The sequence below is a fragment of the Marmota marmota genome, unplaced genomic scaffold (assembly GCF_001458135.2).
Source record: "Marmota marmota marmota unplaced genomic scaffold, marMar, whole genome shotgun sequence".
NCBI classification, from domain to species: domain Eukaryota; kingdom Metazoa; phylum Chordata; class Mammalia; order Rodentia; family Sciuridae; genus Marmota; species Marmota marmota.
In genome coordinates, this window is record NW_026000001.1 from 206,276 (window position 1) to 230,630 (window position 24,355).

The 24,355-nt window shown below is 51.7% G+C and overlaps 1 protein-coding gene and 2 long non-coding RNA genes across 3 annotated transcripts; 2 read left to right on the forward strand and 1 right to left on the reverse strand.

The window, feature by feature from the left end:
• Nucleotides 1–632: 632 nt before the first annotated feature.
• On the forward strand, nt 633–10,519 carry Ovol1 (ovo like transcriptional repressor 1). The gene is made up of 4 exons (XM_048807653.1): nt 633–1,286; nt 6,801–7,018; nt 8,611–8,800; nt 9,085–10,519. Exons 1-4 carry the CDS (start codon nt 977–979, stop codon nt 9,378–9,380), a joined length of 1,014 nt encoding a protein of 337 aa, XP_048663610.1. The 5' UTR covers nt 633–976; the 3' UTR covers nt 9,381–10,519.
• Nucleotides 10,512–15,867, reverse strand: LOC125618064. The gene is made up of 3 exons (XR_007349278.1): nt 14,538–15,867; nt 14,361–14,426; nt 10,512–10,621 (listed from the first exon to the last, which is right to left on the reverse strand). It is a non-coding gene; the product is annotated as an uncharacterized LOC125618064 (long non-coding RNA).
• A 5,999-nt stretch (nt 15,868–21,866) lies between these two features.
• LOC125618067 lies at nt 21,867–23,580 on the forward strand. Its single transcript, XR_007349281.1, has 3 exons — nt 21,867–21,881; nt 22,173–22,178; nt 23,450–23,580. It is a non-coding gene; the product is annotated as an uncharacterized LOC125618067 (long non-coding RNA).
• The last annotated feature ends 775 nt before the right edge of the window (nt 23,581–24,355 follow it).

Consider the following 24,355-nt stretch of genomic DNA (forward strand, 5'->3'; position numbering starts at 1 on the left):
GAGAGGGCTCGCGAGCGGAAGCAGCGTCGGGTGGGGGCGGGGGCCATCTCCCTCTACCGGCCCGAGCCACGGCGTAGGGGAGGCAGCGGGGTGTGTCACCGCTCTGGCGACCCTCGGCTCTCGAGTCGTAAATCCAGAAAGCGGAGACTTTGATGAAGCGCGAGGAGGGCGCTGGAGCGATGCCACTTTAGGGGGCAGGGAACGAGATGGAGTTTCAGCTGAGGCTTTGCCACTTAGATTCTGAGCCTTAGCCGCTTCCATAGGTCTTTCTCCCTCCGCCACAAATCTGGTGCCAGGTGGGGACGCGGGCGAGTATCCCCAAGTTGCCCTGCGGCTCTAGCCCCGCGGTCCGCACAGTGCGCAAGCGGGATAAGAAGGCGCCCGCTTGCACCCAGCCTGCCCTTGAGACAAAGATGGGATCGGTTCTCACCTTTGTTAGAAACGCGATCCTTCAACCCTGCAGAGGATACATGGAGCGGAAAGTAGTTTTAAGGAGCCCCCCCCCAGCCAAAGACAAGCCCGGGGAAGCTGGTGCACCCAGTTTATTTTGAGAAGACGCCTTGACAAGAGTCCGCGTCCACTTTGAATGAGTAACCCGAGTTGTCTTCCTTTGAGGCATCTTCCTAGGGTCCCTGAGGACGCTTTTGCTCCTTCTGTCCTCCCCCTTCCCCCAACAAAATCTTTGGTCAGGAAGCCTTGGCAACTCCCCTTTTCCGACCGTGGGGGTGGGGTGGGGGCTGCAGTCAATACCTTGCCCAGTGCCTCCAAGGAAGGAGAGGTGGTAATTAACCAACCGACTTTGACCCTTGATCTGCAGATTCCCTGGCACCGCCTGGGCCTTAAGGAAAGTCAGGAAATCATCAGATGAGGGGCCAATGAGGGCTCTTGCTTCAGTCTCCCTCTTGAATTAAACTCTTGGGGGTAGGGTTTTTGTGGCCTGAGCTGCCAGGATCCTATGACCTGAAGCCAGGGTGGGATGTGTCACAGCTTAAGCTTATCTCATGGGGGCTGGGCCATCCTCTGTAGCCTCTTTAAACATTGGAATGATCCCAGTGGGGAAACTGAGGCAAAAAAGGAAATGAGTGTCTCCCTATCTAGGTGGGAGTGGGCCAGGACTGTAGTTTTTAGCTGGCTGTGTTCCCTCACCAGCTGGCCAGTGCTCCACCTCCGGAAGGACCAGGGAGAGGCCAGCCCTTCCTTGCTCCTACCTCCTCCCCAACCTGTGTTTGACTTGCTGCTTAGCTGCTCCATGGGATCTGATAAACTGAACTTGGACTGTGTTAAAGGTGAGCTGAGACTTGGGCCCAGCTCAGAGTGCTGTTATTTTTAGTTTTATTTCACATCCCATTTAGTAACAGATCACCTATTGACTTTTACAAAGGACAAAGAAATTCCGCTTGTTCAAATCATTGACTTCCTTGGGTCCTAACAATTTTCCCCATAAGAGTTTTGGTGGCCAAAGTGGGAATGGTAGAAGAGACCTGGGCCCTGGGATTGTCCCATCAGGGGCAGGGGACGACTCCTAGGTGGACAGTTCATCTGTCACTACCATCCAGGTGGAGGAGTGTACAGATGCTCACTCTGCAAGAAGGTCCTGGAATGGAGGGCAGGCTGACCTCGAGGGCGATGGTAAAACTTGCCCCCGTGGCTCTGGCAGTGGATGAGAGTTCTGTGGGCCAAGTAAAGGGCATAGGTTTTACCTCTAAAGGCCACGTGACCCACTGGAGAATTTTCCCACAATTTCTGGAAATGAGAAAGGGAATGTCCTTGGGCCACACTTGGACGCTTCATATGGCTGGAGGGGGCAGTGTTGTGGTGGCCTGTCCTCTGGCTGGGCCATTCCATCACCAACCGACCATGACCCCAGGAGTTGACTGGGCACGTTTCCGTCACCCCCACCTCACAGACTCTCAGCACGTTGTGACCAGCTAAGCACTGACCCCTTTCCCAGGGAGGGCAGGGGAACATGCCGGTGTCTGAATTTTGACCTTCCTGCCGGGGCCCTTGAGACACTCAGAGCATCAGAAGCTCCCTGGAATGAGTGGCTAAAAATACTGGGCCCAGTCCCAGTCTCATAAGTACCTCAGCCTTCCTCCCCCAGGCAGAATTCTACAGGTTCCTCTCCCAGGGCAGAATCTTTCCCTGAGCCCCCATCATCCTCCCAAAGCTAAGGGGAAGCCCTGGTCAGCTGGGTCTGGAATTCAGGCAAGGGAGAAGAGAGCCCCATCTGCTCTGGGATCAGGGGGAGGTTAGTGGATAGGATGCTCCCTCTGGGGGGCCTTGACCCCTTATCTTCCCTCACCTCCCCGGGTGTGGGCTTCTCTCCTCAGTTGTGTCAGTATTGACTGTGGAGTAACAGGAGGATGCTGGTTTCTGGAGGATGAACCAGGTACTTGTACCTGTTACTTCCACTTGGAGGGATGATGCGTCCCTCCAAGCCTGGCCCCTGCTGAGTGAAGTCTAGATGCCAAGAAGGCACCTGGGAAAGACCCATCCTGGAAGCTGGAACTCCAGGAGCATCCCTGGGGCCTCTTCCAGAACCCCAGACTCCCACTTCTGGGCTTCCCCTCTGGCTGCCAGCGGCCGCTGTTCTGCTGGTTCTGCAGCAGGGCACAAGCCCAAGAGGCCAGTGGGGCTGAGCTGCAGGAGCCCGGGGTTTCCTTTAGATAATGCAGCTGGGCCTCGCTCTGCTGTTAGGCAGTGTGGGACTTGACCATTCTTTTTCCAGGCTGAGTCAGAAAGGCAGAGAAAATCAGCTTTGGACCCCAGAATAGGGGTGGGAGAAGCTAGGTTTCCAATGAGTGTTCTAGTGACTTCTGGAAGTGCTGGGCAGTGGAGTGGGTTTGCTGTGTCCTCTTGGGAAAGAGGCTGGGAGGAGACAGCCAGTTAGTGCATGGGACAGAAGAGCAGCTTGTGCCCTAACTGGTAGGACTCCTACAAATCCCATGGGGCACTGTCACCGAAGCTGCTAAGCTGTTTGTCCCAAGCTTGGGTGTCCTGTGGCAGAAGCTGCCAGACTGTCCCAGAAAGAGAGCAGGTGAGAGCAAGTGTCCTGGGTGCACAGAGGATGAGGACTGAAGCCTGGCCATCATTGGTGTCGGGTTCCTTTTTACCATTGTTCATCCTCTGGCATCCTATAGGGCCCCACAGGCCTGTGCTGGGCAGGAGGATGAAGGATGCCACAGGAAGTGCACTTCCTGGCTGGCCAAGCCATACACACTGGTGTGAGGACTGAGGACACAGTTCTGACTTCACCATGGACACTGAATGAAAAGCAATCAAGAAAGGGGGCAGATATCGCCCAACAGAGATGGCAGCAGAAGGCCGAGAGATAGGTCCATGTGTCCCCAGGCTGCTGCCCTGCTGGATGGCAGATACCGCTCCTTTCAGAGGATTGCCAGCTGACCTGCAGGACTGGGCACAGGGGAACCCAGCCCTTGTTGATAAGGGTACAAGGCTGCCTGAAACCAGCCTGGGCTGTGCACACACCCAGAAGAGAGTTGACCCCACCAGCACCTGCATGGTCAGCACCCAGGAGGTGGGGCACCCTCACATCTGCCTCACTTGCTCTCCCCATTCTCTCCCCAGAGAGCCAGGGATCAGGCCTCCTGCCCAGTCTAAGGCCTTTGATGGGGCAGGACCTAGCATCCTAGCCACTATTTGGGCCAGTGACTTTCAACCCAAGAAAGGGGGAACTTTTTTTTTTTTTTTTTAATACAGGGGATTAAACCCAGGGTCACTTAACCACTGTGCCACATCCCCAGCCTTTTAATTTTTTTTTTTTTTGAGACAGAATCTCACTAAGTTGTTTAGGGCCTCACTAAATTGCTAAGGCTGGCTTTGACTTTGCGATCCTCCTGCCTCAGCCTCCTGAGTCTCTGAGATTACAGGCGTGTGCCATGATGCTCGGTTTTAAGAGGGGGGACTTTTGGAGGATAAGGCAGAATGTGACCCTTGTATAGGCAGCTACCCTGGACCTAAGTCCCTTTTTGTCCATCCCATCGCTCTGGACTGGTCTGGAGGCACGTTGGGCCAATAGGAGGCAAAGCATGAGCTCCTGAGGGAGGAGGGGAGGTAGGCTAGTTTGGTCTTACCACACTCCACAGCTGTGGGTGGGCAGTGAGTGGCCACAGCAGCCACCGCCTTGTTGGAAACATCTAATTAAGGGACAGAGAGCAGCACCAGCAGGGCCTGACCAGTTCTGCTTCCTGCCTCCTATCACAGTGACACTCAGACGTGTGGCATGCTAATGTGCACTCCTGTGTATGCAGCCCAGCAGGGACACACGGGGGTGGCAGGGAGACAGGTTTGGCAGGGTGGGCGGGATGAGGCAATATCCCCACCCTAGCAGCCTTACCTGCCCCTCTCTCAGGGTAGAGGTGGCACAGAGAGCCAACCCAGGGAGGCTTCACCCTGTCCATGCCCAGCACCAGCTATGTCAGGTGTGTGAGGAAGGGCAGAAGCAGACAAAGGACACGGGATTGCCTCCCTACAGGTTGGTCCCAAGGACCCCAACCATGAGCCTCCCCTCTAGTGAAGCCAGAGAACAAAGTGTGGCTTCTTCTTCTCCTTCTCCTTCTCCTTCTCCTTCTCCCTCTCCCTCTCCCTCCCCCTCCCCCTCCCCCTCCCCCTCTCCCTCCTCTCCCTCCTCTCCTTCCTCTTCTTCCTCTTCTTTGTCTTCTCTTTTTAATTTGTTAAATTTCTTAGTTGTAGTTGGACACAATATCTTTATTTTATTTATTTATTTTTATGTGGTGCTGAGGATTGAACCCAGGGCTTTGCACATGCTAGGTGAGTGCTCTACCGCTGAGCCACAACCCCAGCCCCCTTTTTCTACTTCTTTTCTTTTTTGGGGTGGGGGATTGAACCTAGGGTTGCGCTGTCTCTGAGCTGCATCCCCAGTCCTTTTCATTTTTTATTTTGAGGCAGGGTCTTACTAAGTTGCCCAGGCTGGCCTCGAACTTGTGATCCTCCTGCCTCAGCCTCCTAAATCTCTGGGATTATAGGTGTGTGCCCCCAGGCCAGGCTAAAACTTTTTTTGGGGTGGGGGGGGTTCTGGGAATCAGACTCAGGGCCGGCTCATGCTAGGCAAGCACTCTACAGTTCATTCTGAGTTCAAACTAACTCATCTCACCTGCTGCCCCTCCTCTCTCCTTTGCTCCAAGGCAGACAGAGCTGGGTTCTGGCTTTGGGTTTTCAGGCTCCTCATTCACAACATCCTAAACTGACAGACCCAGGAGAGTAGAGATCCCTGTTTTGTCCACCTGGGTTGAGAAATGGAAATGGCCGTTCAGTTTTGAACACTTGGCCAAGGTCATCAGTGGCCGGTAAGCTGGCACCAGTAGCTGCCAATGCTGTGCCCTAGGTCACCCAGCCTGGTCCCCTGTGCACAGACGTAGGAGGGCAGACAGGCCACTGACAGCTGGACCCCCAGAGCTCGGGCCTGACACCAGCCTGTGTGGCTCAGAGAGAGGTGGGGCGCCAGCTCAGGGGCCAGGCCAGGGCCTGGCGCTGGTGAATCAACCCCTGGAATGAGGTGGCTCATTAAAGTCCCCCGGACAGACGGACGCCAGCGCCCGTAGAACGGGTTCTGGGCGCGGGCAGGCACATTCTTCCCCCGTCAGAGCTTTGTTGTGTTTTGAGGGGGCGAGATCTGGGGCCTTTCCTGAAACTTCAGTGCCCTCATACTTACCCAGCCTCCATTATCCCGGTCCTCTTCCTTCTGCTACATCCCCATTTGTCCTGCAGAAGAGGTGAGGGCAGCGGCCCTGCCCTGGTCCTCACCACTGTCTTTCCAGCTTGGAGGGGTTGGGGCAGAGGACCTTGCTGGTGGGACTGAAATCCCATATGCACCTCTCTCTCATGCTCCCTCATCCTTTCTGTCCCAGGACTGTCCCTCTTGATTTGTCTTTCTGAAATTTATAGGTTTTAAGTTCAGACCTTAGGATGTACTGAGATTTTAATTGAAATATTAGACCATTTGCCCAGCTCTGCTGGCTTCGAGACCTGACTCCTCTGGGTCACTTCTCATCAGGACCAGGGCTGAGGGTCTGCAGCCAAGCCTCCCTGGCCCGTTTACTGTGATGTGTCTGCTGCAGGGAGTGGCTGCCAGTGCCACCACTGCCTGAGGGAGCCCAGCCTGGCTGCCACAGCAAGCGGTCCGCTGTGGGGGAGGGTTGCATAAGCGCCGGGCAGGCTGCCCCGAGCATCCACCTGCTGCTCCCTGACCTCCTCCCTCTCCACCCACCTGGCCTGTTTGTCTGCAGAGCTGGGCTGGGCTGGAGTTGGGAGCCTGGAGCCCTGATGGGCTATGACAGCAGGGACTAGCAGGCTAGAGGAGGAAGCATCTAGAACCACCTAAAAACCCAAGACCAATGGCTAAATCTGCCTGGAGGAGAAGCCTGAAGGGTCCCAGACCATCACCCTCTGGGGCCAGGATGACTCTCAAGGAGTTGTCCTTGGCCAGGGCCTCCAGTGGTGCCCTTTGGCCCAGCAGGAGCACACACAAGCTTGGAATCCAGAGGGACTGGCCCAGGTGGGGCAGGCCGATAGGTCTGCAGCCATAATTGGCAGGGCAGTTTGGTCCTCCCAGTTCCGCTAAGACACAAATTACTCAGCGGGCAGTGGCGCTTGGCTGGCGTCACCTGTAATTACCTTAATGGGGCAGAAGGGAGGCGTAGCACGTGATGGTTGGGAGAAGCCCCACTCTATACATGCCTGTGAGAGCTGGGACAGAGGCTCTAGCCACCTTCTTGCTGGAGAACCTTTCTGAAATCCTCACCCGGCTGTTCTCTCCACAGTCAGCCTGGGCTTCTGCCCACCACAGCCCTACCGGGAGCCAGAGCCATCAGTGGCCGAACCCCCTTCCTGCCCCCTGGCTGTGGACATGAGCCTTCGGGACTCCAGCTATAGTACGGCCCCAGGAGCCTGCGTGGTGGCCCAGCTGCCCTCTGAAGATGTGGGCCGCCTGACTGACCCCCAAAGCAGAGATCAGGGCTTCCTACGCACCAAGATGAAGGTAACGACTGTCACATTGTCTCAGGGACCAGGGGCACATATGGAGACCTATGTCCAGCCCATGAGATGTGGCACCAATGAAATGTAGGCAGACTGACCTGGGCCCTGGGCCAAGGCTTCTGCAGAGAAGAATTTAACTGCAGCACAGATGGAAGAGACGTAAGTCTGAAGTGAGAACGGCCACTGACCGCATGGTTTGTGTGGCCACAAGAAGCAAGGAGAGCTGTAGGAAGAGCCCCCCAAGGCAGAGAGGCAGGAGTCTGGCCTGGCTGCATCTCCTGTCTGGGTCGCATTGAGCATGAGGTCTGAGTGGCCTAGCAATTAACTATTCCCTGAAGCAGCAACCACCTTGCCCAGATCTGTGTCTCCAGCCTGATCAGTGTCTAAGGACATGACTAGAGCTGGGCCTGGGTGAGCAGCCCCGGTACCCTCCGCAGTACAGGCACGAGGCAGCGCAGGTGTCCCTGCTCCCAAGGACAGCACCAACAGCAGGCCCGGCCTGCCTGGGTCTGCACTCCGGAAGCTCCAGGGTGGGGCAGCATCTGCACAGTGATCTAGGGAAGGGTACTCCTTTATTGATGTCCTGTGTCACCAAAGACTGGAACACCATATTGCAACTGGGGGGGAACATGGTGTTCTTTGTGCCCCTGCTGCTCTTCCCCTGACTCTTGGACCCCTGTGGGTGGGGAGAGTAGAGGAGTTGGAGGACTGCATCCTGACATTTCCCAGGTGCCAAATAGGAGGTGTAGTGCGACAGAGGCCCAGGATCTCAGGAGGAGCAGCCAGAGACAGGCCACCCACAGAGCACAAGCACCCTCTAGATGGTAACAGAGGTGAGAGTAGAGACTCCATCATCCTGGCTGTTCAGCCACTCCTGTGCTGATCTCACCTGGGGAGCTGCTGTAGCCACTCTGAGCAGCATACTTTCCAAGGTGTTACAGGCACCCAGGTCTTGCTTCAAATGGACAAGGCAAGGGGGAAGCAGGGTAGAAGAGATGGAACAGGAGTGGCCCTGAGTGACAGGCACAGGCTTGTGATATTGTCTCCATACTTTTGTATAAATTTGAAATCTTCCATAATTAGAAAAACATCAGAAAGATTTACAGGCCAGAGGATGGATGGCACAGGGGTCTGACCCACACCATGCCACCTGGCTCAAGTGAACCAGGGAGCTGGCTGGCCTGGGCCAGATTCTAGTCTTGCTGCATGCTTCAGTCTGTAGGCTGCGATCGAGACCCTTTCCCTGGGTGGTCATCTACTCTGTCACAGAGGCAGAACAGGAATGAATTAATAGACACTAGAGACATGCAGATTTAGCCTCCATGAAGAGTGAATTGTCTTTGGACGACCAGCTGTTTCTGGGTAGTTCAGTTGCCTGTCTCCAGTGGTTAAGGAGGGCCTCAAAAGGGAACTCAGGAACCAAGCAGGATGCTGGACCCATGACGCAGAGGTTCCTTTGAGCCCCCAGACTTCCCATCTTTGAGCAGAGGGCCCAGGGCTGTGGCCTGTGGACATAGACACTGCTTTCCTCAGGGCTGGGGGTTGGCAGTCCCAAATTCTGGATGTTTGTCACAATGCTGTCCTTGCCCACAGGTTACCCTGGGGGACAGTCCTAGTGGAGACCTCTTTACCTGCCACATCTGCCAGAAGGCCTTCACCTACCAGCGTATGCTGAATCGCCATATGAAATGTCACAATGATGTTAAGAGGCACCTGTGCACATACTGTGGGAAGGGTTTCAACGATACCTTTGACCTCAAGAGACACGTCCGAACCCACACTGGTAAGCACAGGCCCAGGCCAGGAGGGAGCACCCCAGGACTGCCCGACCCAGGCCATGTGGGAAGATTCCATGGTGGGAGGGGCATCCTGCAGCTCAGGGTAGAAGTCCTCCTGAGATCAGGGATGTGGACTTGATTTGAGAGTCACTCGGGAAAAGTGGTGATGGACAGGCTTCATCCATCCCTCTGCCTGAGTCGGATGTCCTGACCTTTCTGTGTCTGGATGCTGCTGACAGGCTCCAAGGTCCCTTGTCAGGTCCCTGATGCTGGCCTCTGTCTTCCTTAGGAGTGAGACCCTACAAGTGCAGCCTGTGCGACAAGGCCTTCACCCAGCGCTGCTCCCTGGAGTCTCACCTCAAGAAGATCCATGGTGTGCAGCAGAAGTATGCGTATAAGGAGCGCCGGGCCAAGCTGTATGTGTGCGAGGAGTGTGGCTGCACGTCTGAGAGCCAGGAGGGCCACATCCTGCACCTGAAGGAGCACCACCCTGACAGCCCGCTGCTGCGCAAGACCTCCAAGAAGGTGGCTGTGGCCCTGCAGAACACTGTGACATCCCTACTGCAGGGCAGTCCCCACCTCTGAGCAGCTCAGGCTTGCTGCCCAGCCAGTCCGCCCTCCTGTGGCCTCTCCTCACAACCCTGACATCAGGACTGGAGTCTGTGCAGTCCCCCTCACTCAGGCTGATGCCGACCTCGACTCGTTTCCCTGTTTGTCTTATGGGCAGAGTTGATCTGCACCTGAAAGACACGCAGATGTCTGGGCAGGGGTGAGGCCCACGGATTAGCAGCTGCCACCTACAGAGACAGGCACCAGGACTTCCTTCACAGAGGAAATGCGGTGAGAGGGGATCCTGTTGCCCTGGGCCCTGAGTGCAGGACAGAGGCTGCAGGTCCCCTTGGACAGCAGAGTCAAGAACACTGGCGAGGAGCACCCTGCAAAGACCCACGTGGGCACTGGTGGAGGCTTGTGCGCCTGCAGGCCACGCATGCGTGCACAGCCATGTGCATGTGTGTGTGCAGCACTGCTCTGTGCGTGCTCAAATAGATGTGTCACTCGTGTGTGTACACAGGTGCACACAGGAGGCCTCTTCAGGTATCACCTCATTTTTAAAAAATCAAGGTGCCAGGGAGGTTTTATTTCCTTTTTTAAAAGATGACAAATGTACAGATATTAATATATATTTGGTGACCATGGCGACTGTTTTTAACAGAGGGATGGAGCTGGCTTTTCTCCTCCCTGTGTGGTTCTATTTATCCTGGACATTTCAAACTTCTCTGTGCCTTGGGTCTGGGGCTCCTGCCCAAACCACCCCTGTTCCCTGAGATCTCCACTGAAGACCTCCTCGGGCCCTCCGGAGGGTGCGCTGCTCCTCCTCTCCTTCCTTTTCTCTGGGCAGCACCTCACTTCTGCTCCTCCCTGGGGCTCTGCCTCCCAGATCCTCTCCCGGCAGTCCCCAGGTTTCCTGAAGAGCCTGCTGGCACTGTTTGTTGGTGGTCCCAGGCTGACGACAGAGGTCAGCCAGGCAGGATGGAGAGTCTGTGACGGGGAGGCTGCTACTTGCAGTGCTTCCAGCACAGGAGGGCTGGAAAGCCAGCCCTTTTCCTGGGTGAGTCAGACACCCGAACACAGCAACCAACAGTTGGCACCAAAAAATAAAGACAACTGAAACTTCGAGAGGGAAGAGAGTGTGAGATGGCTAATAAATTCTCTTTGTAGCCTTTTTCCTGACTGTTTTCTAAATGGCAAAGCTGGGTTTTGAGTACCTGAGCTGGTTGGCTCCTCTGAGCAGTGGTCAGGCTCCCTCGGTGTAGTTGGGTTTCCTGCTGATAACAGCAAAGTGCAGTGAGTCAAAAGGGTGTTTTTCCAGTGGGTCAGAGAAGATGGGCAGAGGCCACAGCCAGCCTGCCTCCCTTGCCCTCCAGCAGATCCACCAGAAGGCCACAGAATGTAGCAGACTGGGCAGCCTGAGCAGCCCACGGAAGCCAAACCCATCAGAACCGCCATGGCCTCCCTGCCGGGAAGGTGCAGCGACTCTGTGGACCCCAGCTCTGCCCCACTCCAGGCTGAGCTGAAAGGAAAGAGCTTCTTGAATGGAGCTGGATATAGACTAACTCTGCAGACCAGTTTCATTTTACTGTTGTGTGTGTGGAAGCTGCTCTATTCTGAAAGTTCTAGAGTTTAGCTGGGAGCGGTTTGTGTTTACATTTCTGTCTCTCTGGGTTCATTACCAAGCTGAAGCCTCATGAGACTGTTTTTTTTTTGTCTTATTTTATAACCTTCCCTTCGACTAGTAAAATCAGAAAAATAATGTTTTCTGTGTTCTGATTTTCTATCTTATGAGTCTTTTTTGCAGAGAAGTTCATCAAAACAATTGCTGCACTCTACCCAGACCCTGTCCCTTTATGGTTACCGTGGGCTGGAGGAAAGGCAAGACTCTGACCCAGCTAGATTAAGTGACTGCCAAGGCCTCACCCTACCGGTGCTTCTGCCCCACCCAGCCTGCTCTGCTCTGAGGCTGTGGCAGCTCGGGCCCTCTTCCTGGGCTCCCTTCCTCTGCCCACCACCCCAGGATCCCAACCAAGAGCCTCCACCACCCAGAACCTGCAGCTTTCCACAGTGGCTCTGCCTCTGTCCTAGCTTCTTCTTAATACCCTGCCAGGATGGGAGCAAAGGAGGAGGAGCTGCAGTCACTTCCAGTCAGACACGAGGGAGGTCTGAACAATGCACACCCTAGGGATGGCTACACTCAAGTGCTGATTGGTGCCAGGCACACTCATGAAAGAAGTCAGGGAGGGGAGCTGGCCCAAGGCCTCAGGCCCATTAGCAGTGAGCTGGGCTAGAACAGACAGCCTGGCGATGTGTGCCTGAAGTGCTGTTCCTGCTGTGGATAGAGAACTGGGAGAAGAGAGTGGCACCTCTCAGCACTCAAACTGGAGGGAACTTTGGAGATTACCTGGCTTGCCCATCACCCACCCAAGATCACTCTGGAAACTCTGGTCCCTGAGTCCTCGTTCAGGGTCATTCCATCACTCCCTGGACAGATGGATGGGGAGGAGAGTTACTAGGCTCTGGCCACTGGTGTATGTCCTGGGAGGCATTTGAAGGCTGGTGCCTGGACATGTGAGGAGAAACCTCATTGTGAGAAGCCCAGACCCCATTTCACACACCCGAGTGGAGCAGAGCCCACTGTGGGGGCGCAGGTGATTAACTGCTATACCAACTTCCTCAGCAGGGTTGGCCCAGATGGCCACATTTTGAAGGCTTTAAGGTTCTTAAGACTCTTCAGAGCAGGCCTGTGCAAGAACCTGGGAGAGAGCGGGGATTAGTGCACACAAATGGTGTGACCGAACCACAAGGTCAGGCAACCCTGAAATGAATCTTTTGCATCTTGGAAGAGGGGGCACCACGTGGGGAAGATGGGAGGACCCGGCCAACAGAGGAGGACACAGGGTGTCAGGGGAGAACTGGAGGAAGGAGCGGGGCCCACCACCCATCCCACGCTGCAGTCAGTCAGTCTCACCACAGGGGTTTTGGGAGACCTGCCTGGGTGCCAATGAACACTAAGAATAAAACAGGCCTCAGGGGCACAGGGGAGCTGGGCAAGGCCTCATTAGGAGGGAAGCAGAGTCCTGCTGTCCTCAGAACAAAGCAGCAAGCGTCGGGTAGGGAACTTTAGGGCTGCAAGTGCTCCTCATGGTTTATACTCCAGAGTTGAATATCTTCTCTAACAATTTTACAATGAGTATGTTATTTTTACTATTGGAACAACAACAATAAAAAAAAACTTAGAGGTTTGCTGGGCGCAGTGGCGCATGCCTGTAATCCCAGCGGCTTTGAAGGCTGAGGAGGAGAATTGCAAGTTCAAAGCCAGGATCAGCAAATGCAAGGTGCTAAGCAACTCAGAAAGACCCTGTCTCTAAATAAAATACAAAAAAGGGCTGGGGATGTGGCAAAGTGGTTAAGCGCCCCTGGGTTCAATCCCTGGTACCAAAATTTAGATCTAAAGTTTGATACATCAACAGGGAGATGGGGCTGACTCCCCCAGCCCAAAAAAAAAAAAAAGAGCAAACAGGATCTTGGACGTTATCAGAGGTGTGGCCTCAACCACACTTCATGTGCCTCTGCTTTGGGCTGGTCCCCAGAGTCAGCAAGTGGTAGGGAAAGGGCTTTGGCCTTCATCAGGAGACAAGGCTTGCCTAGCCCTCTCCCACTATCTGTGGACAAGTGACAACCTCTCAGTTTCCTCATCTATAAAATGAGGTGGATTCTAAGTTCAAAAGACCCTCTCTGCTCTGGAGCCTCTAGGTGCCTATCTTGGTAAAGCACAAGAAGAAGCCCCCTGACAGACTGCTTCAGAGATGTGGACAACAGAAGCTGGGAGGCACCATGAGGGGAGGAAGGCCACCAAAAGGCCACCAGCCCAGGAGGCAGGAAAAATTTGTCCATTTGGCTTCCCACAAGGCAGAACCCTGGGTGAGCAAGAGTTAGAGGGGCACTGACCCAGTCTTAGAGAGCAAAGGACCTTACTGAGCCCCACACAGCTTGACCCTGGGAGGGAGGAGCTGGCACCATCTTCAGAGCCTGGGAAGCCACTGTGAAGAATCTCTGAGTTCTCAATTCTAGGACCACACAGGCTGGAAAAATGATCCCCAAGCTCTTCCACCTATGAAATTTTATAAGGTCCGGTCAAAGTGCCATGGCTATGACCTTCAGGTCCAAAGGCCGTTCCCAGCAAGGCAGATCTGGTGGGAATGCTGGTGAACAGACCAGGCATGGGAGAAAGCCCAGGGAAGGGTGACAGCAGGTGCGGGCTGTGCCAGCTCTGGGTTTGGGGTGATGATGGCCTGCTTTGTTGTGGGAAGGGGCTCCCTTTCCTATACTCTGGGTCCAGCCCCTGAGGCCATGGCTGCCACTTGACCCAGGATGTCCCACTCTCACGTCCAAAACCAACCCGCTTCCTTCGTGCCCCCTGACAGCCCCTTCCTCATCCTGAAGTTTGTCTGACGCCCACCCCCCTTCGGCAGTGAGGCTCCTTGGGCACCTCTGGCCCATCCTGGTGCTCTTGCTCTGCCTCCCTGTGTCCTCTAGGCCTGAAGATCCCCGGGGCAGTGTCTGTGGGCTGCCGGCTCCTGGCATGTGGGCAAGTGGCTGCCAGCAGGAGGGTGGGCTGAGTCAGGTGTGGAGATCGGGTTGGGCAAAGGAGGCACGTTGAAGTAGGTCTCCCGGGCTGTTCCCTGAGCGTAAGAGCTGGGAGGCAAGTGGCTGTTCCATGTGTTCCTGACTTCTTCTCACTGAATACAGTTGTCCCTGCTAGCCTCAGGGGATGCATTGCAATCCCCCAGTGGATCCCTGAACCACAGAGAGTACTGAACCCCATGTACACTGCTTTTTTTCTATCACAGAGACCTATGATGAAGTTTATAAATGAGGCACAGTTAGAGATTAACAGCAGCTAACAATCAATATAACAATTACAACAGCATACTGTGATAATGTGTGCATGTGCACTCTCTCTCTCAAAATATGGAATTTTCCGTTTAGTATTTTAAAACTGTGACTGACCTTGGGCAACTGAGACCATGGATAAGCGGGACTGCTGTAAAATGGTGCATATGCTCCTTCTTCATTCTTTTAAAATAGAATAAAACAAAATCAGGAATCTTAAAATGTACTCAGATGTGGGGGGTGGGGGAGCCAGGTCACTGTCACTGTGCAAAACCTCAAATGCAGGCTGCTTACCTGTGTTCAGACTCCCTCCTGTCTGAGGACTTGAGGGGCATTGACACGCCACCTCCCACCTAGAGAGGACACCATGGCAGGTGAGTGTCACTGAATGTCCAGGCTGTTAGGTAACTCCACCTGTTAGTGTCACAGCGGCATGTCCCATCCCATAGAACAGCATTTGGGGTGTAGGTCCTAGGGCACCAAGAGAGGCCACATATCACTTATTAAAAACCTAAGAGTCCTCAGAGTTAGGTTTTGCTTTAGGCACACATGTAAACATTCCTGTCACCACAGCTAATCATCCCTTGCATTTATTGAGCTCCTACTACGCGCGGGCAGTTTCGAGCTAGGCTTCCCTATGATGTCATTGCTAATCCTCACAACAACCTAAGGAGGTAGTTATTATTGTGCCTATTTTTAGACAAAGAAATTGAGGCTCAGGAAGATTAACCATCCTGTTTAAGGTCACACAACGCTAGTGAACAATGAAGCCACATTGATCAGAGGTCTGCTGGACTCCAGAGGTTGGGCTTTTGACTATGGAATGAGAGATCTGCATTTGTTCTCTGGACACTGAGCACCTACAATATGCCAGGTGCCCTGTGGAGGTTTTTTGTTGCCAGACTGAACAAAATGACCTTGTTCCAGAAGTTCACATGTGTAGTGGGAACAAACATGGCCCCAGCCAATGCAGGACACACCAGCAGTGAGAACAGAAACAGCTGGCTCCACCTGGGACCCAGCTACAGACTCCAGCCTAGAACAGAAATCTCTAAGTTCCAAATGTCATCCCATGATGACAGAGATGAGGAAAAAGGAAGGAAGGAAGAAACATGAGCAGGGTTGAGTACCCACCTTCTGTCCATCTGGTGTGTTGAATGGAATCTCCTTGAAACTTCCAACAACCCTGAGGTGTTGGTACTGTTACTGTCTCTTTATAGACAGGGACAGTCTCAGACATCACATTGTCTTCCCCAAAGTGTGGAAATACAAGAAAGGAGAGTGGACACCCCAAGGCTCCACTATAGGGCAAAGCCAAGGCCTCATAGGGGACCAGGTGCTAGTCTGGCTCCTGCCACAGAATGCCAGGTGTGTTTGTTCCCCCTAAAGTTGCAGCTACACTGTCTTTTAAACACTCCAAACCTGGAGAAGGGGCGAGAGAGCAGAGAGAAGCTGCTCAGAGTGGGGTGGGACATTCCAAAGCCACCAGAGACATGGACTCCAGCACCAACCCTCATCATACCCGACCTCCACCCTACAGCCCCAGTTTTCTAGTCTTGTAAGAAACTCATGCTGTCCTCACCTCCGCTGCCCGGCCAGTCCAGCCGGCTCCCGCCCGGCCCCCTCCCTGTAGCCTCCACCTCTGGGGACTCCAGGTAACAGGCCCGGGCGCCTCCCCCTCCCCACGCGCAGCAGTGGATGAGTTGCTGAAGAGACCAGGAGAACTGGAAGGACTTGAGTCCCTTCTGCCCGCGGCACAAATGACCTGCCAGGGGTAATAACAGAGCAAAGGAGCCACCCGCCTGGGACTGGGGAGGAGGGGGGCCGGCTGCTGCCAGCAGCCTGTGGCCGTGTGCCCACCGCTAAGGGCCTTGCTCAGAAACTTGAGGGTCTCTGTTCTTGCCATGACACTACTCATGCTAAAATTCCCATGTCTCTGCTCTTCCACTGTTCTCCCGGAGTTCTAAGGGGTTCACATCAGGGTTTTCTGAAACAGGGGCTCTAGGGTGCAACGTACTCCCCAGGCAGCAGATCCTGTCAGAGGGAGCGGGAGGAGATGAAGGTTCTGGAAGTCAGAATAGAAAGGTTGAGACTACACTCATGGGGTCTGGAATTTCTTTCCTTCTTTTGTCTTTTTTTTTTTTTTTTTGATACTAGGGATTGAACCCAGGGGCACTTACCACTTAGCTACATCCCCAATGCTTTTTATTTTGAGACAGAGTCATACTAAATTGCTTAGGGCCTAAGTTGCCGAGGCTGCCCTTGAATTTGTGATCCTCCTGCCTCAGCCTCCTGAGTGTTGAAGCTACAGGCATGTACCACTATGCCCAGAGGGATTTGGAAGCCAGTCTGGGTAATTCAGTGAGACCCTGTCTCAAAATAGAAAAGAGCTGTGCATGGTGGCACTAGCCTGTAATCCCAACCAATTGAGACAGAAGGATCTCAAGTTTAAGAACACTCTGGGCAATTTACTGAGACCTTGTCTCAAATAAAGGGATGGGGGGCTGAAGATATAGCTCAGTTGGTAGAGTGCTTGCCTTGCATGCAAAAGGGCCTGGGTTCAATCCCTAACACCACAAAAAAATAAAAAGGGCTGAGGATGTAACCCAGTAGTAGTACTCCCAGGGTTCAATCACTAGTACCACAAAAGGAGAAAAAAAAAAAAAGAATGCATGGACTGGGGTTAATCTGTCAAAGAAAAGGAGGAAAGGAAAAACCCAAACACCCATGGTCTAGGTTGGAAGAGTAGGGGTGACGGGGACAACACACACACAGATGCAAAGTGGGTCACTAAGAGGTAATGCTAACATGTGTCTTTGCCATATGAAGAGCTCTTGAGCAGAGCAAGGTGGCAGTTGAGTAAGATGCTTCAGTGGTGGGGGGAGGGAAATAGAGTTCTTACACATCCACAAGAAAAATAAAACACACACCACGGAAACTGACAAATTAGTATTAGATATTCATAAAAAACTTTAAGTGATAAAAATCATATAAAAAATATTCAAATTCTTTAATAATCAAATAAATGAAAATTAGATACAATTTACCTATAAATAGAAATCTATAATAAAACAGGTTGCTATAATATTGAAAAAGTAGGAGCAACCTAAATATTTGATTTTAAAGTACATTAAAATTTAAAATATATACTCACTGAATATGATGTTATAAAAACATTTCAGGAAAATGCTGGTAATATATTAAGTTAATATGAAAGTTTCCAAACAGCATCATGGGATGGGTACATGCACCATTTTTGTAAACAAAGTAAGTTTATGTGTACATCATACAAGTAATGGAAGACGACATGCCACCATTTTTACAATACTGTTATTGCTGATGTCAGGACTATGTTTTTTATTCTATTCTGCATTTTTATTCTATTCTGCATTTTATCTATATTTTAAACTTCTCTATATATTTTTTTCTATATTTTTAACGTCTCTATAGAATATAAAAATATGTTTTCATATTGCTTTTGCAGGGTAAAGGAAGTTTATTGGTGAATCTGAAGGGTCCTCAGGAAAACTCATTTTCTTTACCTGTATGTTGCTGAGAAGTAGACTCTTCTTCTATTGGATGGTCACAGAAGTGAGGTGAGATGAGGGTGGTTGGGTATGTAGCTCAGAGGCAGAGTGTTTAGCTAGCATTTACCAGGCCCTGGGTGCAATCCCCAGCACCACACACACACACACACACACACACACACAAAATATAAAGAAGTGAGGGGAGATGGGGATGATGGGAGAAAGGCTAAGGGGACAAATCATCTGAGGAAAGATCCCCAGGAAGGAATCCTGACCTTGGTGTTACTTTAAAATCTAGGGGAGGGGGCATGACATTGTATGGAAAACACAAAGGACCTGGAGTCAGGGTCTGCAAGTTTGAATCTGAGGTTGGCCTTAAGGAAAATACCTTTCTGAGAGTCAATGTCTTTAAAATAAAATAACAGTGACGCAGGATTACTGTGAGGATTAAATAAGATTATGAGTTGCTTTGGAAAGTATAAATCCCTAAACAAATGTTGGATATAATAGTTAATAACATTCATTTACGATTTAACTTGGGCAAGAAAGTGGACCAGCTGCTGTGGGTGAATTTACATGGGCTGTTGAGGGCATTGGACATGCTGGAGGCAGGAGACAGTTTTCCCACATGGTTCAGACAAACTTTGGTTTGCTGATCCATAGAAATAGAATATAAAAATAAACCTACTCTGAGCTCAGAAGAAGGCTTTTGGCCACCTTCTGATTATTCTCTGAGGAAAGAGTATAAAGCTCCTGTTAAGCTAGGCACACACCTGTAATCCCAGCAATTTAGGAGGCTGAGGCAGGAAGATCACAAGTTAGAGGCCAGCTTCAGGAATTTAGCAAGATCCTGTCTCAAAATGAAAAAATAAAAAGGGCTGGGAGTGTAGGAACTCAGTGGTAGAGCGTCCCTAGGTTCAATCCCTAATACCAAAACAAAGAAACACAAATATAAACAAATAAAGCCCAAGAAATTCCTGGTTAGTCATGAGTTGGTCACTGGAAGGAGAAAACAGTACAAAATACAGAGACCTGTGACCTCCCTCACCTGTACTTGTTTACTGATGTTTTGGCAAAATGCCTGGGGGCTGAGTTGGGTGGACCAAGGATGCCAAAGCTTGTCATCTAAGGAGACTGGGAGAGGCTGGGCGTTGATTCCAGTTAGATGGGTCCCCACCCTGCACGAGGCAGGTACACCTGCACATGACTCATACGCCCCCTCCTGTCCACGCCAGTCAGCTAGTTTTTGCCATCCCACTCTGGGCTTTCACACTGTATGGTCCCAAACATCCGCTTTCTCCATCCTCCTAGACGGAACGGCTGAATTTATCATGACAGCTCTCCAGGTACTGGCCATTTTGGAGACTCGTTCTCGACTGTGCCACTCCACGTCCTTCAAATCAGGGACAGAATCTTCATTCTTCCCTTTGCTCCTTCCAGGACACCCCACCCCCATTTTTCCATTTTCAGGGTCTTTTTAGTCCTCTTTCTTTCCTCCTTCCTTAGCTTCCTGCTCCTTCTGTTCACCTCTCTGGCTCTTGATCCAGCCAGCATTTACCTCTGTGCCCCTCATGTCATAGGCACCTCCCACCAGGAGCCCCTGAATGCCAGGTGAGCTCAAGTACAGGAAGGACCCAGTCATGGGGGGCCTGCCCCTTCCCACCAGGGCCACCAAGGCTATGGGCTCACGAGCTTCTTTATCCCCCTCTCCATTCATGATCCTGTCTCTGAATTATCCAACATAACCGAGTTTTTCTCATAACACTGCTGCCAATCCCAGCTCCTCCCCTCCCTCTCCTGTGGGAGCTTTGGATTGGTCCCCGCCTGCTGGTGCTGACCTGCTGCTGGTGCTGACTTGACACCGAACACCGTGGCCAACAGGGTTTCCCCTGGTGAGTGGAGAGGTACAGGGTGCTCAATCAGGGTGGGAACAGGCAGACAAGGAACAGCCTGGCACTTGCATTTTGGGGGCTGCACTGCTACCCCTCCATTCTTGGCTCTTCTGTGTATCCCCGCTATCCAGCAGGGTGTCTGGACAGGAGTTCTTCCTGCCTCCTTCATTCCTTAGAACCCCACCCACTATGTGTTTTCTAATCTGAATCTTGTTTCGAAATCTCCTGCCCGAGGGGTTTCCCAACCCCTCCTAGTTTTGAACCAACCTGCTGATCACAGCACTCCCGGATGAGGAATAGAGACGTTAGGTGGGACCTGGCCATGCCATTGTGCCCTGGAGACGCTCCTGTGCCTGCAGCAGTCGTCCAACTGGTGGCATCTGGGCAGGAAGGGGAAGACCAAGTAGGGTCCAAACTGAGAACAAAGACTGGCAGAGGGCAGATGGCAGCCCAGCCCTGTTCTTCCCCAAGGGCAGCAGGTACAGGTCTGGTCTGCATCAAAGTGATTCTGTCCAGACAGCCCATGGAGTCCTCGCTCCCATGGGAAGATGCCTTTTAGTTCCCACCTCTGACTTTATGGGCTGGACTTGGGGCAGCAGGAACCCTGCCACAGGAGCAGCCTCACCAGAGCTCGTCAGTCTTCCATGTGCCCCACTGAGGCCATGGGGCATGATCATTCTCCAGAGGAAGCTGAAGGGCAGCTATCAGGTTAGAGTAGCAACCTGGGTCCTCCATCAGGTTCTAATTTTTAACCTTGATTTTTAGTTAAAAAAATTTATGCAAAGCCTCACTTCTACATCCCCCAGACAGCCGATCCCTTCATGCAAAGGAGCAGAGTGGAATCCTGATCGAGGCTCCTGCTCTCCGTCTCGGAGGGGAACACTGCAGACTAAGCCTTCTCTCCAGTCCTCTGAACCAAGGAGAAAAAGTACTGGATACCACACTTGCTCTTATTCCTGGCACATGGTATCACTCTTGCTTCACTTCGTCTCAGCCCAAAGCTAAGATTGGTGGCAATCACACAGAGAACTTTCTCCTGTCTCCACCCCTCCACGCACAAGTGCACACACGTAAACACGCACCTCCCAGGAGTGCCACATGGGAGATGGCGCTTGGAAAAGGGCCACTTGGAAAAGCAGGGGACAGGGGTTCTCATCTTCCCGGACCAGGACCTGCATGAAACCAAGTCTCCTGAAATTGTTAGCTGTTGACTTGGCCAACATAATCTCAAATCCAAAATGCTCAGAAGACAATCTAATGGCACACACCTGCACAAATAAACAATAAGGCTTACTGGGCCCTTGTGGGTACCAACGGGTCAAGTTTGGCTCAGCTTTTGAACTCAGTCTAAACTATCAGAACATCAGAGACCACCAGAGCCAAGGACCATTCCTAAAAAAAATCAGGTGTTGGTCCAGTTTGCCCTGCCCACAGGGCCAGAGAAAGAGTTTGAGTTTTTCTTTTTTTTTTTTTCTTTGTACTGGGATTGCCAGAGCTCCTTTTATCTTTGAGACAGCGTCCTGCTAAGTTGTGGAGGCTGGCCTCAAACTTGAGATCCTGCTGCCTCAGCCTCTCGAGTCAGTGGGATTACAGGAGCGTGCCAAGGCGCCAGGCAGGGTAAGGGCTTTTGAGGTCATTTGTGTATCTTCTCAATACATTGGCTACCAGGCCTTGTTGGTCCCAGTGTGGCAGTTCACATTTTTTCCCTAAGAACATCTTCTGGAATGTTCTGTTCACTTTGCATGAGTTAAACTAATTAGTATGATTTAATGTCTCCTCCTCTAGGCTCTAGAGCCACAGCGCCATCCTCACAATCTCCCAGTTTCTGCTGTATCCTGTCCATACTCCAATCACCGCCAGGCTCCTCTCAGCAGGTTCAATAAACTCCCAGTGGGCTTCTGGGCTAACCCCGAGTCTCCTTCTGCACCTTTTCTCCCTCCTGACATCGTCTTACAAGATTTCTCTGTCCCTGAGGCTCCACTGTGGGTGAGTGACCTGCATGGGGACGGTGGTTCCTTCTCTAGGGCACAGCCAAAATATCCTTCTCATAAGAAATCCAGCTTCTTTACCACCCATGCAAGGAGAGTGGGTCAGGGCAAAGGAGACATCTAACAGTCCCTAACAATCGTGGGCTCAGTGAAGAGCCATCACCCAGGAGAGTCCATGTGGAGAGGGCTACCTGGCCAAGCGGCAGCTGTCCTGTGACCACACTTTTCCCTGTGGCGGACACAGCATCATCACCTGAAAAGCATATGGCATCTAGGTTACAAGGCTTGAGGCTGCCTTGATGTCCCTGGTCCCTGGCTGTCCTGAGCAGAAGGTGGGGCTTCCCTGCCCTGTCACCCTGATGCCTTCCTGCACAAGTGAGCAGTTTAACCATTTCCCTGCCACCTCATCTTTGAAAACATCTCATAAAAGCGCATCAGAGGAAACAGCCTTTTCATTCTACCTATTATTAGTTCCCGGAACAGAGGCTTGAAATATGCAGTCGCCCTGGAGGTGATGAGCAGACACGAGTGGCAGAGCTACCATTTAACCCATTTCTGGAAACGATTGTTGATATCAAATTCAGGGGCCACCAACTCCCACCAACATGACCACGTGCCACTGTGTCAGTAGCATCCCTTCCGTCTTGGGCATCATTCCAGGCCAATGGACAGAAACTCTGGTCAGAGGGCATCTGTGATGAAGCACATGTAATAATGCGTGGGGCTACGTGATGACTGACATAGTTACAGGAGTTTATAAGGATTATCTCATCCATCTGACCAGCATCGCAGGAAGGAAGGAAAAAAAGGGGAGGGGGAGCTCTTAGATGAACCAGCCACCTAAACTGTCAGTGAAGGAATGAAAATGAACTCAGAAGCCCTTTCTCTGGCCCCTTGGCCAAACCAAATCAGACAGACACAGGATTTTTTTTTTTAAGAGGATGATTCTCAACTCCGGCAGTCTGATAGTCTGACAGTTAAATGATTTCAAGAGATGGACTGCACTTGATCCCTCTAAACTGCCAAGGGTACCAAACCACAAATCGCTTCCCTGCCTTCCACAAACTTCATAAATAACAGAGACGCTCACTTGAATAATTAGAAGAAAAAACTGTCAGCCAAGTAGTTTAAGGCGGCTTAGGTGTGGCTGGAAGCATTCTGTGTATTTTCTGTAAAGCCAAACATGTAGACAGTCAAAAATACTACTTTAATGAGCTTATAAATTTAGAGTGACGCTTCACAGCTACAGCGAGGTCTGGGGTTCAACTATTTTGTCTTTGAAATCAAAGCGGCTGCCATGAGACATTCACCCCATTGCTTTGTCCAGGGTGGCGCGGGCTTCTTCCTGGCAGCTTGTTCTTGGACCCAGGTAACTGACCCAGACAGTTCTACCTCCAGCATTTTGTGCAGGGAAAACTAACTCTTGGTATTGGGAGATGTTTTCTGACTTCTTAGCTCTTTCCTTCCTTCCCCCTTCATCTGCTCCCAGCTTCCCAGAATGCCTCTCAGCCAATGCTGTTACCCTCAACAAACTTGAATGCTTCTCGGAAGAGATGGGCACTTGTCCTGGTCAATCCTACAAGTTCACAAGTTTCTCTAATGCTCAAGTTCAAAGCACTCTAATCTCAGTAATCATGGTTTGTTAAATGTGTTTCTAGCTTTTCCTATCTACAATATTTCTAAACAATTTAAGTGAGCTTAAAAGAGATTTACATAATGTGCCACAATTTGGCAAATGAATGTTGTACATAGTGTCTTGCTGACAGGGTAAGTCTGGTGCAGGAACACCCTGTCAGCAGCGCTGTCCCATATGCGGCTGCTGTGATTCCGACATGGCCTCCAGGGCCCCACAAGGCACCAAGGGGAAGGGCGAGGTAATGCATCTGCGACTTCCTTAGACCATGGCTGGATCTAAAGGTGCACACCTGTTCTTCCCAGTCCGTTGGCTTTTCAGAACCAATATTTGGATGCCACTTCCATATTTTCCTTTATTCCCGATCCGTGCCAGCCTGGAGACCAAGACAGAACAAGTCTTCAGATGAACACTTGGCCATCAGTTTTTCCAGAGCCCCAGGACAGTGTTGCTAATATTCATGGTTATGTGTGACCTTGCTGTCTCTCTCCACAGAACTATCTGTTAATTAAACAGACAGACAACCTTACAATTAGGTCAACTCCCTATACTCTGACTTAAGCCCTGGGTTCCTTTCTCTCCAGGATTAGAGTACTCAGAGGGAATGTCTCAATGGCCAATATGCAGAATGTTCTCCTCATGCCCCTAGAGGACTCCTCAGTCAACAGCCACCCCCTGAATATCCCAGGACTTCTGGCACCTGAGCCTCTTACGGGATCTTCTGTTTTTCTGTCTCTATTGTTCTCACTGGTTTTTCTATGCTGTTGAGGATAGAATCTAGACAAAGAGAAGCCTCAACCTATGTGTGCTGGTTATGTGGCTCTGGGAAAACCATCATGACATGCCAAGCATTCATGGTGCAAAAGTTCCCAGTCCCTTAGCCAAGTGCTATGACACACATTTGTAATCCCAGCAACTGGGGAGGCTGAGGCAGGAGGATCGAAAATTCAAAGCCAGCCTTAGCAGCTTATCAAGGCCCTAAGCAACTTATTGAGACCTGCCTCAAAATAAAAAATAAAAAGGGTTGGGAATGTTGCTCAGTGGTTGAGTCCAAACTATAATAATAATCATA